Genomic DNA, 18,414 nt, shown 5'->3' on the forward strand with positions numbered 1-18,414 from the left:
GAAAAAATATTAATTCTTTTCCAAAATGACAAACCAGTTTAATGCATTTTTCTATCAAAATCCAGTAAGGTTTTTTGTACATATAGACAAATTTATTTTAAAATTTATTTTTTGTATTTTTTTTTTCTTTTTTTGAGAGGCAGAGTTAGAGAGAGAGAGAGAGGTCTTCTGTTCACTGGTTCACCCCCCAAATGGCTGCCACGGCCTGTGCGCTGTGCCAATCCAAAGCCAGGAGCCAGGCACTTCCTCCTGGTCTCCCATGAGGGTGCAGGGCCCAAGCACTTGGCCTATCCTCCACTGCCTTCCCTGGCCACAGCAGAGAGCTGGACTGGAAGAGGGGCAACCGAAACAGAATCCGGCGCCCCGACTGGGACTAGAACTCGTATTATTTTTTTTTAATATTTTATTTTATTTATTTGAAAGGCAGAGTTACAGAGAGAGGTAGAAGGAGAGAGAGGTCTTCCATCTGCTGGTTCACTCCCCAGGTGGCCACAATGGCCAGAGCTAGGCCAATCTGAAGCCAGGAGTCAAGAGCTTCTTCAGATCTCCTATGTGACTGCAGGGGCCGAAGGACTTTGGCCATCTTCTACTGTTTTCCCAGGCCATAACAGAGTTGGATCGGAAGTGGAGCAGCTGGGACTAGAACTGGTACCCATATGGGATGCCGGCGCTTCAGGCGGTGGCTTTAATCCGCTGTGCCACAGCGCTTGCCCATTTTAAAATTTACATGAAAAGTAAAGGCAACTAAAATAGCTAACGTCAAGAAATTATCAGACCCAAATGTCCATATTGTTCATATTAAGGAACCTTGTGATACACTTACTAAATCTTTTAAAGGTTGTAGAACCAGTGGTGACTGAAGAAATGTTCCCATTTTATTTCATCTTATTCGTTGAAGTAACCATTATTCACTCCTTGTAACTTTTTCTTCTCTAAGACTGCTGGTTCTTCCTCCTGCCTGCAAATGCTTGAATGATTGCAATGACTGAATTAGATTGATTGTTTTCTCCAATTTTTTTTCTTAATAGACTGCAGCAGAAGTTGGAATAATTGAAAGTATCGAGCTGAGAAACTTCATGTGCCATTCAATGCTTGGACCTTTTAAATTTGGTTCTAATGTTAACTTTGTCGTTGGTAACAATGGAAGTAAGTGCCTTTGCCCATTTAACTGAGTAGTACTTTGAGATTATAATGTATTTACTTTTTGAAATAGATGACTGTTACTTGTAGTGCTGATAAATATTTGGTGTGTACATCTTTGTGTTTGTAGATACTTTTATATCGAGTTAACTCCAGTATGTTATTGAAACAATAGGGTTAGGGGCTGGTGCTGTGGCTCACTTGGTTAATCCTCCGCCTGCGGCGCTGGCATCCCATATGGGCGCCGGGTTCTAGTCCCAGTTGCTCCTCTTCCAGTCCAGCTCTCTGCTGTGACCTGGGAAGGCAGTGGAAGGTGGCCCAGGTGCTTGGGCCCCTGCACCCGCATTGGAGACCAGGAGGAAGCACCTGGCTGCTGGCTTTGGATCGGCATAGCTCCAGCTGTAGCGGCCATTTGGGGAGTGAACCAATGGAAGGAAGATCTTTCTCTCTGTCTCTCTCTCTCACTGTCTAACTATCTGTCAAATCATAAAAAAAAAAAAAAAAAATAGGGATAAACATTTCCTGCTTATATTTTAAATCCATTTACACTGGATTCTCTACCATGGAACAGTCATCAAGCTATCATCATTGAGATTGAAGCAGCCCTGTGTCTTACCTCAACTTAACATTTTAATAGAGCACAAAACAAGTGGCTTGGGAATCAAACATGAAAGTACCTAATTCTCACTTTGTGATCAATGAAAGCTTTATGAAGAGATGGTACTTGTGCTGGTATTTCAATGAAAATGAAAGATTCTTTAGATCTCACTGTGGGAGGAGTAGAAGAATATATGTATTAGGAATAATGAATAGACTTACATGGTTTTTATCATGTGATACATTCTGGGGAGCAGCAGAAACTGACAGTATACAACCATGTTGTAGATGATATTATAGTGAATTTGAATGTCATGATAAAGATTTTAGGGTTTTATTCAAATGTCAGTGAGTAGCCAATTAAAGTTTTTGAGTAAAGGGTTGACATAGAAAAGGTTTATGAAATAAACTGGTCACTTAATGGACGTCAGATTAGAAGAGGGCAGGAAGAGCACTTAGGCGGCTCTTGTGATAGGTAAACCAGGCATTAGGTCTTAACAACTGAACTGAGGCCAGGCACAGGGAGGAGGCATGCCAGCATCTACCTGCTGGTGCTTCAGTGGGCAACTTAGTGTGTGCAACTACACAAGTCCCTCTTGTTCTCTGTTTTCCCTATTCTATCATGCCATCAAGAAGACATAGATTTTAGGAAAGATTGGACAGAGAAAGGGGTCAGTGCTATAGGTTGCACAGGACCATAAGTAGAGATACCTTTTTTTTTTTAAATACTTGAACCAATGACATTGTTAATAAAACTTTTTTTAAAAGATTTTTTTTTTTTTTTACTTTAAAGGCGTTTAACAGAGAGAGGGAGATACCGAGAGGTCTTCATCCTCTGATTTACTCCCCAAATGGCTGCAATGGGTAGCGCTGGGACATGCTGAAGCCAGGAGCTGGGAGCTTCATCTGGGTCTCCTACTTGGGTGCAGGGGCCCAAGCACTTGGGTCAAACTTCTTTTCTTTCCCAGGCAGATAAGCAGGGAATTGGATCAGAAGTGGAACAGCCAGGGCTTGAACCAGCACTCATACAGGATTCTGGCTGTGGCTTTATACACTTAATAGAAGGAACGCTAATACAGGTAGTGAAGGCAATCCATTTGGTAATGAAGAAAAGGGAGAGAATAAGGATAGGAACTTCAGAGGTATTTCAGCAACTACATTGGCTAATCATCGGTGTGTTGTACAAAATAGTGGGCTGATAAGAGTTGATTGGATTGGTTGATCATGGAGTTCAGCAAATGATTATTATATTCTGAGTAATTGTTAAATATTTTGAAATTTCAGCTTTTGATGTTTTTATATATGTTATGGTAAAAAGAAGTAACACATTTCAAAGAGTTAGAAAATGAAGAATACTCAAATCAAGAGTAACAATTGAAGGAGGGGATACAGAAAGGGAGGGAAATATGATTATCTTAGAATTGTATCCATGAAATACATGAAATCTGTTCTCTTATTAATAAAAATTTTAAAAGTTGTCAAAATATTAAAGTCTGTATGACTGCTAATTTTTTCCTATTAAGTCCATTCATTCATCCAACAAACATGTGGCTATTATGTGCTGACAGTGAGACTGCAGCATTGAAGGAGAGATAATATTCCTGCCCATGTGGAGCTTGCATTTTGTGCTGAGAATATCTGAAAAAAGTAACTATTAACTGTAATGAAGTTAGAGTGTATTAAGAATTATGTGTGGTGTGTGTGGGTGTGTGGGTGTAAATAGAATGTAAGTTTCCTTAGTAGATTGACAGGCTAGGGTGATACAATGGGAGTTTCAGGTAAGAAATATATCATAGCCATTTTTCCCACTTCTGTGTTAGTGGCAAACATTTGATTCCCAAAATGTATAAATTTCATGAAATATTCAACCTCTTTTTTGTAAGCTTTCTGTTTTGGTACTTTAAGAAGATTATAATTGTATTATAGCATATTATTTCAATGTGAGAATAATTCATTTAGAAATATTTTGCATCTAATTTTAGGAATTGACTTTTTTATGTTTTTAATGAGTATGATTTATTCAACACCTGTTTCTTTAGGTGGGAAGAGTGCAGTACTTACAGCTCTTATAGTTGGTCTTGGTGGAAAAGCAGTTGCTACTAATAGAGGATCTTCTTTAAAAGGTTTTGTGAAAGATGGACAGAAGTAAGTGTTTGGCTTTCTACATATCCTCTTATCTTTTTAGTAGAAGCAGCTACTTTGGTTTCCTGATTCATGTAGACAAGGCTGGAATTGAAGTGCCTTCTCAGCATAGGAGCAGAGTTATTGTAGCTTTTCCTTCCTTTCTCTGCTCCTGCTTGGCCCACTGTTGCCTGTTACCCTTTCTAGACAGGTAGCTGGTGCAACCTCCTGACATTTGCCTGCTCACCTACACTCAGGTTTCTGTTAACCTTTCTGGAAGAAAGGACTGTGATAAGTCTTTGTACTCTTATTTAAAGACATATTTATAAAGGTTGCACATTCCTGGCTTTCTTAACCCAGCATCAGCAAGGCCATGTTGATATGATGGGGTGAGAGCAAAATCAGTGACCATTCAAGGTGTCCCTGTACAAAATTTTTTTCCAGCTTTCTAAGAATTCCAGGAAAGTATTCTACTCTCTGATGCTGATTTTATGTCCTTTACCCAAGTGGGTTGCCAGTGAGTTTTATATGAAAACCGTAATCACGAGCCTGTTTGTGGTTCTGTCTGGGCCCTTGATGAATGATCATATTAGAATTCTCTTTGGCTTTTCATTTACATTTCTTTTTGTCATAGGTTGCCTTCATATAGCTGTATATTAATTGTCCAGTTTGTATCACCATGGACTCATTGCCTTTTGCCTACTAGTGGCTCTGTCTTCAGGCTGATCTCATTATTCTTTTTCATACTGCCCCAGATACCTCTGGAGGGATCCTTGTTTCTCATAACAACTGAATGTCCTAAACCCTGTCATACTGTCTCCCAGCGTGAGGCTGCTCCCACTGCTGCTGCTTCTCACACGCCCAGTGTCCAGAACTTTTGAGTGGTAATTAACACTGTCTTTTTTCTCATATGCTAGACTTTCTTTCTATTCAGTGTTATATCTGTTTGACTTCTCTTGTTAGTAAAAAATAGAATGGGGGCATGATGTAAATTAGGTTTGTGGGCTTCTTAATGTATTATGCAAAGGCCTTAAGAATCTTACGCCAAGATTCCACACTGATTCGAGAAGGGCAAAAGATACAGAGAAAGTAATTTTCCATGCCTTGTGGCCTTGGAGAATAACTGTTTGATAGCAGTTCTCTAGCACAGTTTCCTTCTGCACTTATCTTACTTGAGCCCCATCCCAGGAAGTCTTGTGCTTGCCCTTTACCCTCCCCAAACAAGATTACATGTGAAGTAAAAAAATAGTTTTCACTTTTTTGGGGCATGATTTGTTTTATTTATTTGAAAGTCATACTGACAGTGGCTAGAGAGACAGAAGGAGAAAGAGATCTTGGGTTTGTTGGTTTACTCCCAAAATGTCTGCAGGTGACTAGGGCTGGGCAGGCCAATACTGGGAGCCTGGAACTCCATCCGAGTCTTCCATGTTTGTGGCAGAGGACCAAGTACTTGGGTCATCTTCTGTTGCCTGTGTAGGTGCATTAGCAGGAAGTTGGATTGGAAGCAGAGTAGGCCGGGCTCCAACCAGCACTCTGAAGTGACATGGTGGCTTAACCCACTGCGCCCTAGTGCCAACCTCAGTTACTTTATTGCTTTTAAGTTCATAGACCCAACCCTATTTCAATTCATTACTTTTACTATGCATTTCTTAGTTGTCCATACAATCACCTAGTGAACTTGGTCAGAGAACAGATTGATCTTTCAGGTACAGGCTTCAGAAAGAAAATATTTTTTATGTGCGATTAAATGTTTTGTCTCAATTAAATATTCTTGATTTTTTTTTCATTTAGGAAGTACTTGGACCAAAACAGACTTCTGAATGCTGTCTTCAAAATACTACTTAAAAAAGAAATTCTCATTTATTTGTGTCACTAAATTCAAGGACATAGCTGCCTATAGTGGGATCATTAATATGTGTGTGTATATATATATATAATTTTAAGATTTATTTATTTATTTGAAAGGCAGAATTACAGAGAGGCAGAGAGAGCAAGAAGTCTTCCATATGAAGGTTCACTTCCGAATGGCTGCAATGGCCAGAGGTGAGCCAATCTGAAGCCAGGAGCCAGAAACTTCTTACGGGTCTCTACCTGGGTTTAGGGCCCAAGCACTTGGGCCATCTTCTGCTTTCCCAGGCCATAGCAGAGAGTTGGGTCGGAAGAGGAGCAGCCAGGACTTGAACCAGCACCCGTGTGGGATGCCAGCACTGCATGAAGCAGTTTTACCTGCTACGCAGCAGCTCTGGCCTCCATTAATATATTTTAAAACAAGTTAATCATAGCTAAAACTTTTAACTTGAGCTCAGTCTCCTTTTTTCTAGTTGTCCAAAAAAGCAGGTGAAAGTAGAGCTTTCCAAAGCCATTGCTATTTCTCTTATCATGCCTTCCCTCATTTAAAACATTGCTATCTGTGAAACTCCTCTGTGTAATCATCTCTTTCTTGAAGAATCAGCTCATTGAGCTTTTCTTGTCCCACTCTGTATGTAAGCAGCTGCTCCCATTTGCCTGAGGAATGTCAGTCTGGCACAAGTCTAAGGTAGCACTAAGGACTCTGGTCTCTCCCTTTTTCCGTCTCAAACTTTGTGCTCCCTGCTAGTGTCATCTAGACTGTGGGCTTCTTATCTTGGGGTATTGCAACTCTCCTGTTGCAATACTTGAGAGAACTCTGCCTTGAGATATTTTGCCTGGGCCTTAGCCCTCTGAGTATCTGCTAGCACTTTACAGTGATATGGGGACAGTAAGTGAATTCTGTGTATGTCCTCACATAATGACTTCCCTCAGTGATGCAAAGCCTGTTGTCCTTGCTATTCAGATTCTTTTGGAATATGTACAGCTCACTGTTTCCACCCTCAGCCTTCCTATACACAAGCCTTTGTAGCATTGGGGTCTTTGTAGTAGTTCTACTTTTGATGTCAGCTGTGTCTCAAAGATTATGAGGGATGAAAATTCATTCTCCTGTTTTATGTTCTGGATTCATGTAGTCAAAGACAAAACTTCCTGCAGAGGAGCAGGCTATCCAAGGAAGGAGTAGATGCATCCTGTTTTTATATGACTTCTTCCTTATTCCTGACAATGTATGCTGCTGCCAATTCTACCTCTGTATAGACAGGTTCTATCAGAATTGGAAAAGTAGCCTGATGCTTAGAGAGTGGCTCAACTTGTCATTCTGAAAGAACTCTCATTGGTGGTCACTCTTCTATATTTATAAGCATTGGACTCTGACACTTTACCCAAATTCAGCGTCAACAAAGGCCACATTAGTATACAGAGCGGAGAGCAGAGCCAGTGTCCAGCTCACTTGGCCCTGTTTCCTTACACAAATTTTTTTTCTTGAACAGTTGAGACTTTTTCGTAAACATTAATTTTTTAAAATACTTTCGTATACTTATTAAAATCATGCAGCGTCAAGATACCAATGCCTCAAAAATTCTCACTATAATATAGTTAGCTTTAAAATGCAAAAATACCTAGGAATAAAGATAATAAAGTTGATATAACTAGTCAAGAGTGAGTATTTATTTTATTTGTTTGAGAGACCCGCAGGAGATGCCATCCGCTGATTTACTCCTCAAATTCCTACAATGGCAGGAGCTGGGACTGGCCAAAGCTTGGAGCCAGGAACTCAGTCAGGGTCTCCCACATGGGTGGCAGGAAACCAAACTACTTGAACCATCACCTGCTGCCTTCTGGGGTATGCATAAGGAGGAAAGTAGAATTGGGAGTGGAGCTACTATTCAAACCTAAGCACTCAGATATGGAATGTGGGTGTCCCAGGTGGAATCTTAATAATTAGGACAGATATACACCCCTGAGAAAGAGGCTTGATACGTCAGACAGCAAATACATGTAGTCACTTTATTTATTTTTAAGATGCTTTCCTTAGCCGTCGCCACGGCTCACTAGGGTAATCCTCCGCCTTGCAGCGCCGGCACACTTGGTTCTAGTCCCGGTCGGGGCGCCGGATTCTGTCCTGGTTGCCCCTCTTCCAGGCCAGCTCTCTGCTGTGGCCAGGGAGTGCAGTGGAGGATGGCCCAAGTGCTTGGGCCCTGCACCGCATGGGAGACCAGGATAAGTACCTGGCCCCTGCCATCGGATCAACGTGGTGCGCCGGCCACGGCGGCCATTGGAGGGTGAACCAACAGCAAAGGAAGACCTTTCTCTCTGTCTCTCTCTCACTATCCACTCTGCCTGTCCAAAAAAAAAAAAAAGATGCTTTCCTTTAATATGTTAACTTAATGCTAGATAGTCTCATCAGTTAATGAAATTAAAAATTTTTGCTATATGTTGTAAGCTATCTGCCCTCCTCCCCATCATACTTTTTTTTTTAGTTTTTTTAACTTTTATTCAATAAATATAAATTTCCAAAGTACAGCTTTTGGATTACAGTGGCTTCCCCCCCCCGCCCCATAACCTCCCTCCTACCCACAACCCTCCCATCTCCTGCTCCCTCTCCCATCCCATTCACATCAAGATTCATTTTCAATTATCTTTATATACAGAAGATCAATTCAGTGTATACTATGTAAAGATTTCAACAGTTTGCACCCACACAGAAACACAAAGTGTAAAATACTGGTTGTGTACTAGTTATACCGTTAATTCACATAGTACAACACATTAAGGACAGAGATCCTACATGAGGAGTAAGTGCACAGTGACTCCTGTTGTTGATTTAACAATTGACACTCTTGTTTATGGCGTCAGTAATCACCCGAGGCTCTTGTAATGAGTTGCCAAGGCTATGGAAGCCTTTTGGATTTGCCAACTCCGATCTTATTTAGACAAGGTCATAGTCAAAGTGAAGTTCTCTCCTCCCTTCAGAGAAAGGTACCTCCTTCTTTGCTGGCCTGTTCTTTCCACTGGGATCTCATAGAGATCTTTCATTTAGGTTTTGTTTGTGTGTTTTTTGTTTTTTGTTTTTTGTTTTTTTTTTTCCCCACAGTGTCTTGGCTTTCCATGCCTGAAATACTCTCATAGGCTTTTTAGCCAGATCCAAATGCCTTACGGGCTGATTCTGAGGCCAGAGTGCTGTTTAGGACATCTGCCATTCTATGAGTCTGTTGTGTATCCCGCTTCCCATGTTGGATCATTCTCCTTTTTAATTCTATCAGTTAGTGTTAGGAGACACTAGTCTTGTTTATGTGATCCTTTGACTCTTAATCCTATCATGATGATCAATTATGAACTGAAACTAATCACTTGGACTAGTGAGATGGCATTGGTACATGCCACCTTGATGGGATTGAATTGGAATTCCCTGGCACGTTTCTAACTCTGCCGTTTGGGGCAAGTCTGATTGAACATGTGCCAAATTGTACATCTCCTCCCTCTCTTATTTAGGGATCACTTTTCAGTTAAATTTAAACACCTAAGAATAATTGTGTGTTAATTGAAGAGTTTAACCAATAGTATTAAATAGAACAAAAAGTAAATACAAAAAGGAATAATGTATTAAGTTGTTCCTTGACAGTCAGGACAAGGGCTGATCAAGTCACCGTTTCTCATAGTGTCCATTTCACTTCAACAGGTTTCCTTTTTGGTGCTGCGTTAGTTGTCACCGATCGGGGAGAACATGTGATATTTGTCCCTTTGGGACTGGCTTAATTCATTCAGCATGATGTTTATCAGATTCTTCCATTTTGTTGCAAATGACCGGATTTCATTTTTTTTTTACTGCTGTATAGTATTCTATAGAGTACATGTCCCATAATTTCTTTATCCAGTCCAGTGTTGCCCATTCATACTTTAATTAGTGGTTCTCTTCTTTGACTTATCATTAGAATTAACTTGAGCTTTTAAAAATCTTGTCAATGACAATTTTTCAGGAATATGACTGTCTTAATTAGATAACTATTAATAAAAACAAGCACATACACTGATCTGTTTAAGGGAGCTTTAGGAAAGAATGCTTATAAAGATGCAGAAATATAAGTTTTGGAAGTTACAAAGAGAAAGTGCATCTGGGTCTCACGAGTGACCAGACTGTGTAAACCAAAAGATCCTTTGTCTCTAGGTCTCTTTTTCATTTTTCTTTGTTTGAAAGGCCGAGAGAGAAAGATGAAGAGATCTTCTATCCCATAGTTCACTTGTCAGATGTACCTAATGGATTGGATTGGGCCTTTCCAAAGCCAGGATTCTGAAACTGGATCAATTTCAAGTACTCCCAAAGTGCACATTAGCAGGAACCTGGAATTCAAAGTGGGGCCTAGACCTAGGCACTCTGATAAGGGTGTCCTAATCAGCATCTTAGCAACTGTGCCAAACACCTGCCTCTGTCTTTGGGTCTTTGCGTCTGAATGTTCCTTATCTCTGAGCCTCTGTCTCTTTCTCTTTTCCTTTGGTGTATGCTGCAACTCTGTACCACTTCCCTTACCTCCTTACCTTAATGGGCTGTACTTCTCTGTGTGCTGTCTTCCCTCCTGTGTCTCCTTAGGACACATGTGTGGGTGTGTTTCTCTTTTTGTCTCTGAAGTATATGTTTTTTTTTTCTTATTCTTCAGCCTAGTCTTTGTCACTCTGTGTCTTCAATGTCAAGTATTTATAATAAACTGTCAATCTGGCAGGGGTGGGGGAGTGGGGAGGTTATAAGGAAGTGGTCTTGTGTTCTCTGTGTCTTTGCCAACCCCTGTGGGTGTCAGTCCATTGAAGTGGTTTCCCAAGAGCTTACGTATTCCATATTCCTGCTCCTTTCTGCAAATTTCCCATTTTCTTACCCATGTATAATGCTGCATATAGTTTTCTCTTGTTCCAGAGGCCTCATAATTTTGTAGCTACAAGGAATCACCATTTCTTGACTTGGCTGTATCTTAATTTGAATTTAAAAAATTTTTTAAAAATAATTTTAGATTAGCAGAAGTATTGCAAATGTAGTACAGAAATTTCTGTACATACCTTCACCCAGTTTCTCTTAATGTTGGTATCTTCAATAACTAAGGTACATTTATCAAAGCTGTGCTTAAATTTAACATTGATAGAATATTAACTAAATTATAAACTTGTTTCAGATTTTTACCAGTTTTCTTAATTTGGATTTTAAAAGAAGAGAATCTGGTTGCTCAGTTAGTACACAGTTCTATGTTTAGCTCAATCCATGGAGGACAGGGTGGGACCGATAGGGCTGCTAAGGCATTTCTTTCTGCTGTAGTCCTTGCAAAGAAGAGGATGATTAGGCAAGGGCAGACTGAGCACTGCAGCATGTCTGCTGTCACATCAGCAGGGTGATGGAGACTTCCATCTTGAATGTTTCTTCCTACATTTCCTGGAAATGACAGCGGTTTTGGAATAGGAGTGCTTTTTCCTGAAAACAAGTTTGCTAAGTTTATTTCATTACCAGTTAAAAGAGTTTTTTATCAAAGGACTTTAGCATTTTAGTATATGCTCCTAAGAACTAGAGAAAGTATTTTCTGCTTTTACGTGTTAGGAAATTATAAGCACATATGTGTGTATGTTTTCACCAACATCTTTTTTGCTAGTTTTTCTGTTAAGTATTTTTGTTTTTTTTTGACAGATAGAGTGGACAGTGAGAGACAGAGAGACAGAGAGAAATGTCTTCCTTTTGCCATTGGTTCACCCTCCAATGGCCGCCGCGGCCGGCGCGCTGCGGCCAGCGCACCGCGCTGATCCGAAGGCAGGAGCCAGGTGCTTCTCCTGGTCTTCCATGGGGTGCAGGGCCCAAGCACTTGGGCCATCCTCCACTGCACTCCCTGGCCATAGCAGAGAGCTGGCCTGGAAGAGGGGCAACCAGGACAGAATCCGGCGCCCCGACCGGGACTAGAACCTGGTGTGCCGGCGCCACTAGGCGGAGGATTAGCCTGTTGAGCCATGGCGCCGGCCTTGTTAAGTATTCTTAACAGATTTATAGACAACTACTTATTTTTTTCCCCTTGTAATATCTTAAAATTTGCATGACTATAAATGCCTTAAACTTCTTTAAAACTGTAACAGTCGCTTTCAGCTAGGCAAGTTTATACTTTTAAGATCTTTAGGTGTGTTTAGCTGCATGGTGTTTTAAAATAATTCTTTCATAATGTCAACACTTTAAGAAATTTGGATCGTAGTTTATATTTCTTGATATCAGGTAATTTTGTTTTTTACTGCCAAATTACTGAAAAATTAAGACTGTCTCCCTTAATCCTAATCCTTTTAGGAACTATCATTATTTTATGATGATTCTTCATCATTTTTAAAAGTGTATTCTCGGTGTGGTAGCGTATTGTGCAATTCTTCCTAGTCAGGTAATATATAATAATAGAGGATACAATCCTTATAAGAAAATATATAACGTATTTACATGACTTGAAATAACCAAAACTTAATGTTTTTTTGCTAAATATGGTATTTCTATTATACAGTAGATTATTTCTCATGAAGCTTCTGTTATTCTCAACTTTGTATTTTTGTTAGGCATGATATCTTTATCATTATTCTGTAGTAAACTGTCAGTCATCAGCTGTGGATGTAAAGCAAGTTTTCAGATGAATTAGCCAAATTGTTTAAATGTTTTGAAAATATCTGAAAATTCTGGTAGCCTAATATTTTCATTGAACTTATCTGACATAGCTTAACCTCATGTTTTAGCTCAGCAGATATCTCAATCACATTAAGGAACAGAGGAGATGATGCCTTTAAACCAAATGTGTATGGTGACTCGATAATTGTGCAACAGCATATCAGCATGGATGGGAGTCGATCATATAAACTAAAAAGTGGAAAAGGTTTGTTTGGTTTCCTTTTCATATAAAATATTAGTGAATACTTATGCTGGAATTTATTGAAAGGATACTTCTTCCCATTCTTTTGAAACTTCTGTGTTGTAAATGATTGGTGGTTTTGTGTGTATGTATCTGCCTTTGTATGCACAGATATATAGATATATGTCTATGTTGCACAGAGTTCCTTCACCATAGGCCTTCTGGTGGCAGCACCATGAGCAACAGAATTTGAATCCATTTGAAAGACTATCCATTTTGCTGTTACTAGACCTTTCACCCTATAGTTTCTATAGCTTGTGGAGAGAGATGCTAGCAAAAGATAGGGAAAGGAAGAGGTAAGAGTTTATAGTTTACTGGAAAGAAGAGGTAGGTGAGGAGAAATGAAATGTTATGGAAAGATGAGCCCTGTTAATGCACCTATATACTTTGTCCTCCTCTCTACTGCATGGGGGTTAGCATAGCACCCTAGTTCCTTCAGATTTATACATGCATATTCTGTAGTGCCTTTCTTGATGACAGAATGAAAAGTAATTCATTTTTATATTTTATAAATAATTGTATGTATTTTTCTGGATAATTGCCCTGAAGTAGTCTGGCCAATATTTATGTTTTTCATAATTAGGTGCTGTGGTATCTCAAAGGAAAGAAGAATTGGTTGCAGTTCTTGACCATTTTAATATCCAGGTAATTCTAAATTTGTGTTTCAGATTGATTAATGCAGCTGATTATTTTTGGGTGTGATTTCACTTGTGGTGTATATATATATAATATTAAAAATAGCTCGTTTGGGTAAATTGACCACAGAAAGAATGTGTACTCTAACTATTATTAGTGAAACTCCTTAAAAATCACCAGTTAACTTGAATTTTCAATAAATAACACACTGGATTTAATTTGAACATCTGATGTAAACTGGTATATGCTAAAATTTATGTTAATAAGACTTTAACATTTCTTTGCTTTCTACTATTCTATCCAAAAAAAGCATCACTGTCCCCTAAAGTCAGTTGCTAAAATCTTGAAGAAAAAATTTCATCTGGAAAAGGAAAGTGTTTCTGTGTATTTTGGAGTTAGTGATTACATCTATAGGAGACGAGGCTTGGGTCCTTTCTACCAAGATACTTTTTGTATTAGTTTTCTGCTTACGAAGAAAAAGAATTTTGGAGCTGGCACTGCGGTATAATAAGTTAAGCCTCTGCCTACGGCACTGGCTTCCCACATGGGCACCAGTTCAAGTCCCAGCTGTTTGACTTCTGATTCAGCTCCCTGTTAATGGGCCTGGAAAAGCAGCATAGAATGACCAAGTGCTTGGGCCCTTGCACCCATGTGGGAGACCCAGAACAAGTTTGTGGCTCCTGGTTTCAGATTGGCCCGCCTCTCACTATTATAGCCATTTGGGAAGTGAACCAGCAGATGGAAGACCTCTCACTCTGTCTGCCTCTCTCTCTAACTCTGCCTCTCAAATAAATAAATAAATAAATATTTAAAAACAAAAAAAGAAAAGGAAGAGTCTTATTTAAAGCGTACAGTTGTGGAACCTGAAAGTCCAAATAGCATGGCATGGGCTCTGCTGAGAGCCCTGTGGCAGATGGTGGAGTAATTACAGGAAGAAGTGGTTATGTCCCAAAATAAGAAGTCAAAAAGACACTGGCTGAGGCCTGGCTCAAACACTTTAAAAAAAAAAAAAATTGGTGTGCATTTATTTTTATTTGAAAGGCAGACACAGATTTTCCATCTGTTGATTCACTCCCCAAATTTCCATAATGGCCAGAGCTGGGCCAAGCTGAAGCTAGATGCTTGAAACTCAATCCTAGTCTTCTACAGGGGTGACAGAGACCCAAGTACATGAGCCATCATCTGTTGCTTCTCAGAGGACATTGCAGAAAGCTGGGTGAGAAACAGAGGAGTTAGGACGCAAACCAAACACTCTGATATGAGATGAAGCTGTCCCAAGTGCATCTTTTTTTTTTTTTTAACTTTTATTTAATGAATATAAATTTCCAAAGTACAGCTTATGGATTACAATGGCTTCCCCCCCATAACGTCCCTCCCACCCGCAACCCTCCCCTCTCCCACTCCCTCTCCCCTTCCATTCACATCAAGATTCATTTTCGATTCTCTTTATCTACAGAAGATCAGTTTAGCATACATTAAGTAAAGATTTCAACAGTTTGCTCCCACACAGAAACATAAAGTGGAAAATAATAGATGATTTTTTTAAATGATGATGAAATCAGATCAGACCTATTGTCATGTTTAATCCCAGTGAGAGTCAAGTTGGGAATTGATAATTTCTTCTTCTTTTTTTTTTTTTTTTTTACAGAGGATCAGTTTAGTATACATTAAGTAAAGCTTTCAACAGTTTGCACCCCCATAGAAACACAGAGTGAAATATACTGTTTGAGTACTCGTTATAGCATTAAGTCTCAATGTACAGCACGCTAAGGACAGAGATCCTACATGAGGAGCGAGTGCACAGTGACTCCTGTTGTTGACTTTACAAATTGACACTCTTGTTTATGGCATCAGTAATCTCCCCATGCTCCAGTCATGAGTTTCCAAGGCTATGGAAGCCCCTTGAGTTCTCCGACTCTTATCTTGTTTAGACAAGGTCATAGTCAAAGTGGAGGTTCTCTCCTCCCTTCAGAGAAAGGTACCTCCTTCTTTGAAGACCTGTTCTTTCCACTGGGATCTCACTCACAGAGATCTTTCATTTAGGTGGCTTTTTTTTTTTTTTTTTTTTTTTTTTTTTTTTTTGCCAGAGTGTCTTTCCATGCCTGAAATACTCTCATGGGCTTTTCATCCAGATCGGAATGCCTTTAGGGCTGATTCTGAGGCCAGAGTGCTGTTTAGGACATCCGCCATTCTATAAGTCTGCTGAGTATCTCGCTTCCCATGTTGGATCACTCTCCCCTTTATTTATTCTATCGGTTAGTATTAGGAGGTACTAGACTTGTTTATGTGCTCCCTTTGACTCTTAGTCCTTTCATTATGATCAATTGTGAACTGAAATTGATCACTTGGACTAGTGAGATGGCATTGGTACATGCCACCTTGATGGGATTGAATTGGAGTCCCCTGGTATGTTTCTAACTCTACCATTTGGGGCAAGTCAGCTTGAGCATGTCCCAAATTGTACATCTCTTCCCTCTCTTATTCCCACTCTTATGTTTAACAGGGATCACATTTCAGTTAAATTTCAACACTTAAGAATAACTGTGTATTAATTACAGAATTAAACCAGTCATATTAAGTAAAACAGACAAAAAAACTACTAAGAGGGATAATGTATTAAGTTGTTCATTAACAGTCAGGGCTATGCTGATCAAGTCACCATTTCTCATAGTGTCCATTTCACTTCAACAGGTTTCCTTTTTGGTGTTCAGTCAGTTGTCACCAATCAGGGAGGACATATGGTATTTGTCCCTTTGGGACTGGCTTATTTCACTCAGCATGATGTGTTCCAGATTCCTCCATTTTGTTGCAAATGACTGGATTTCATTGTTTCTTACTGTGGTATAGTATTCTAAAGAGTACATATCCCATAATTTCTTTATGCAGTCTACCGTTGATGGGCATTTAGGTTGCTCCCAGTCTTGGCTATTGTGAATTGAGCTGCAATAAACATTAGGGTGCAGACCTCTTTTTTGTTTGCCAATTTAAATTCCTTTGGGTAAATCCCAAGGAGTGGGATGGCTGGGTCGAACGGTAGGGTTATCTTCAGGTTTCTGAGGAATCTCCAGACTGACTTCCATAGTGGCTTAACCAGTTTGCATTCCCACCAACAGTGGGTTAGTGTCCCTTTTTCCCCACATCCTCTCCAGCATCTGTTGTTGGTAGATTTGTGTATGTGAGCCATTCTAACCGGGCTGAGGTGAAACCTCATTGTGGTTTTGATTTGCATTTCCCTGATTGCTAGTGACCTTGAACATTTTTTCATGTGCCTGTTGGCCATTTGGATTTCCTCTTTTGAAAAATGTCTATTGAGGTCCTTGGCCCATCACTTAAGTGGGTTGTTGGTTTTGTTTTTGTGGAGTTTCTTGATCTCTTTGTAGATTCTGGTTATTAACCCTTTATCTGTTGCATAGTTTGCAAATATTTTTTCCCATTCTGTCGGTTGTCTCTTCACTCTCCTGACTGTTTCTTTTGCAGTACAGAAACTTCTCAATTTGATGCAATCCCAATAGTTGATTTTGGCTTTGACTGCCTGTGCCTCCCGGGTCCTTTCCAGAAATTCTTTGCCTGTGCCAATATCTTGAAGGGTTTCTCCAATGTTCTCTAATAACTTGATGGTGTCAGGTCGTAGATTTAGGTCTTTAATCCACGTTGAGTGGATTTTTGTGTAAGGTGTAAGGTAGGGGTCTTGCTTCATGCTTCTGCACGTGGAAATCCAGTTTTCCCAACACCATTTATTGAATAGACTGTCCTTGCTCCAGGAATTGGTTTTAGATCCTTGATCAAATATAAGTTGGCTGTAGATGTTTGGGTTGATTTCTGGTGTTTCAATTCTGTTCCATTGGTCTATCCATCTGTTTCTGTACCAGTACCATGCTGTTTTGATTACAACTGCCCTGTAGTATGTCCTGAAATCTGGTATTGTGATGCCTCCGGCTTTGTTTTTGTTGTACAAGATTGCTTTAGCTATTCGAGGTCTCTTGTGTCTCCATATGAATTTCAGCATCATTTTTTCTAGATCTGAGAAGAATGTCTTTGGTATCTTGATTGGGATTGCATTGAATCTATAAATTGCTTTTGGGAGAATGGACATTTTGATGATGTTGATTCTTCCGATCCATGAGCATGGAAGATTTTTCCATTTTTTGGTATCCTCTTCTATTTCTTTCTTTAAGATTTTGTAATTCTCATTGCAGAGATCTTGAACGTCCTTGGTTAAGTTTATTCCAAGGTATTTGATTGTTTTTGTAGCTATTGTGAATGGGATTGATCTTAGCAGTTCTTTCTCAGCCATGGCATTGCTTGTGTATACAAAGGCTGTTGATTTTTGTGCATTGATTTTATATCCTGCCACTTTGCCAAACTCCTCTATGAGTACCAATAGTCTCTTAGTAGAGTTCTTTGGATCCTCTAAGTACAGAATCATATCGTCTGCAAAGAGGGATAGTTTGACTTCTTCCTTCTCAATTTGTATTCCTTTGATTTCTTTTTCTTGTCTGATGGCTCTGGCTAAAACTTCCAGAACTATGTTAAATAGAAGTGGTGAGAGTGGGCATCCCTGCCTGGTGCCAGATCTCAGTGGAAATGCTTCCAACTTTTCCCCATTCAATAGGATGCTGGCTGTGGGTTTTTCATAAATTGCTTTGATTATATTGTTGAATGTTCCTTCTATACCCAATTTGCTTAGAGTTTTCATCATGAAAGGGTGTTGAATCTTATCAAATGCTTTCTCTGCATCTATTGAGATAATCATATGGTTTTTCTTCTGCAGACTGTTAATGTGGTGAATCACATTGATTGATTTGCGAATGTTGAACCATCCCTGCATTCCAGGGATAAATCCCACTTGGTCTGGTTGGATGATTTTCCTGATGTGTTGTTGTATTCTATTGGCAAGAATTTTATTGAGGATTTTTGCATCTATGTTCATCAGGGATATTGGTCTGTAATTTTCTTTCAGTGCTGCATCTTTCTCTGGCTTAGGGATTAAGGTGATGCTGGCTTCATAGAAAGAATTTGGGAGGATTCCATCTTTTTCGATTGTTCTGAATAGTTTGAGAAGAAATGGAATCAGTTCTTCTTTAAATGTCTGGTAGAATTCAGCAGTGAATCCATCTGGTCCTGGGCTTTTCTTTGTTGGGAGGGCCTTTATTACTGTTTTAATTTCTGT

General features: G+C 39.5%; 1 protein-coding gene across 3 annotated transcripts in view; it reads left to right on the forward strand.

Moving 5' to 3' along the window:
• The window catches only part of SMC6 (structural maintenance of chromosomes 6), a 99,847-nt gene that overhangs the window by 11,295 nt on the left and 70,138 nt on the right, over nucleotides 1-18,414 (forward strand). For 2 of the 3 annotated variants that reach the window (XM_051840235.3, XM_089327828.1), the window contains exons 3-6: nucleotides 1,029-1,146; nucleotides 3,777-3,882; nucleotides 12,436-12,572; nucleotides 13,192-13,253. In XM_051840235.3, the coding sequence (XP_051696195.1) occupies nucleotides 1,029-1,146; nucleotides 3,777-3,882; nucleotides 12,436-12,572; nucleotides 13,192-13,253 (423 nt within the window). Of the gene's footprint in view, nucleotides 1-1,028; nucleotides 1,147-3,776; nucleotides 3,883-4,613; nucleotides 4,743-12,435; nucleotides 12,573-13,191; nucleotides 13,254-18,414 lie in introns of those variants that run through there. The other variant, XM_089327829.1, reaches the window with a different exon arrangement.

This window comes from Oryctolagus cuniculus, chromosome 2 (genome assembly GCF_051225735.1).
Source record: "Oryctolagus cuniculus isolate XC-2025 breed Fujian yellow rabbit chromosome 2, ASM5122573v1, whole genome shotgun sequence".
NCBI classification, from domain to species: Eukaryota; Metazoa; Chordata; class Mammalia; order Lagomorpha; family Leporidae; genus Oryctolagus; species Oryctolagus cuniculus.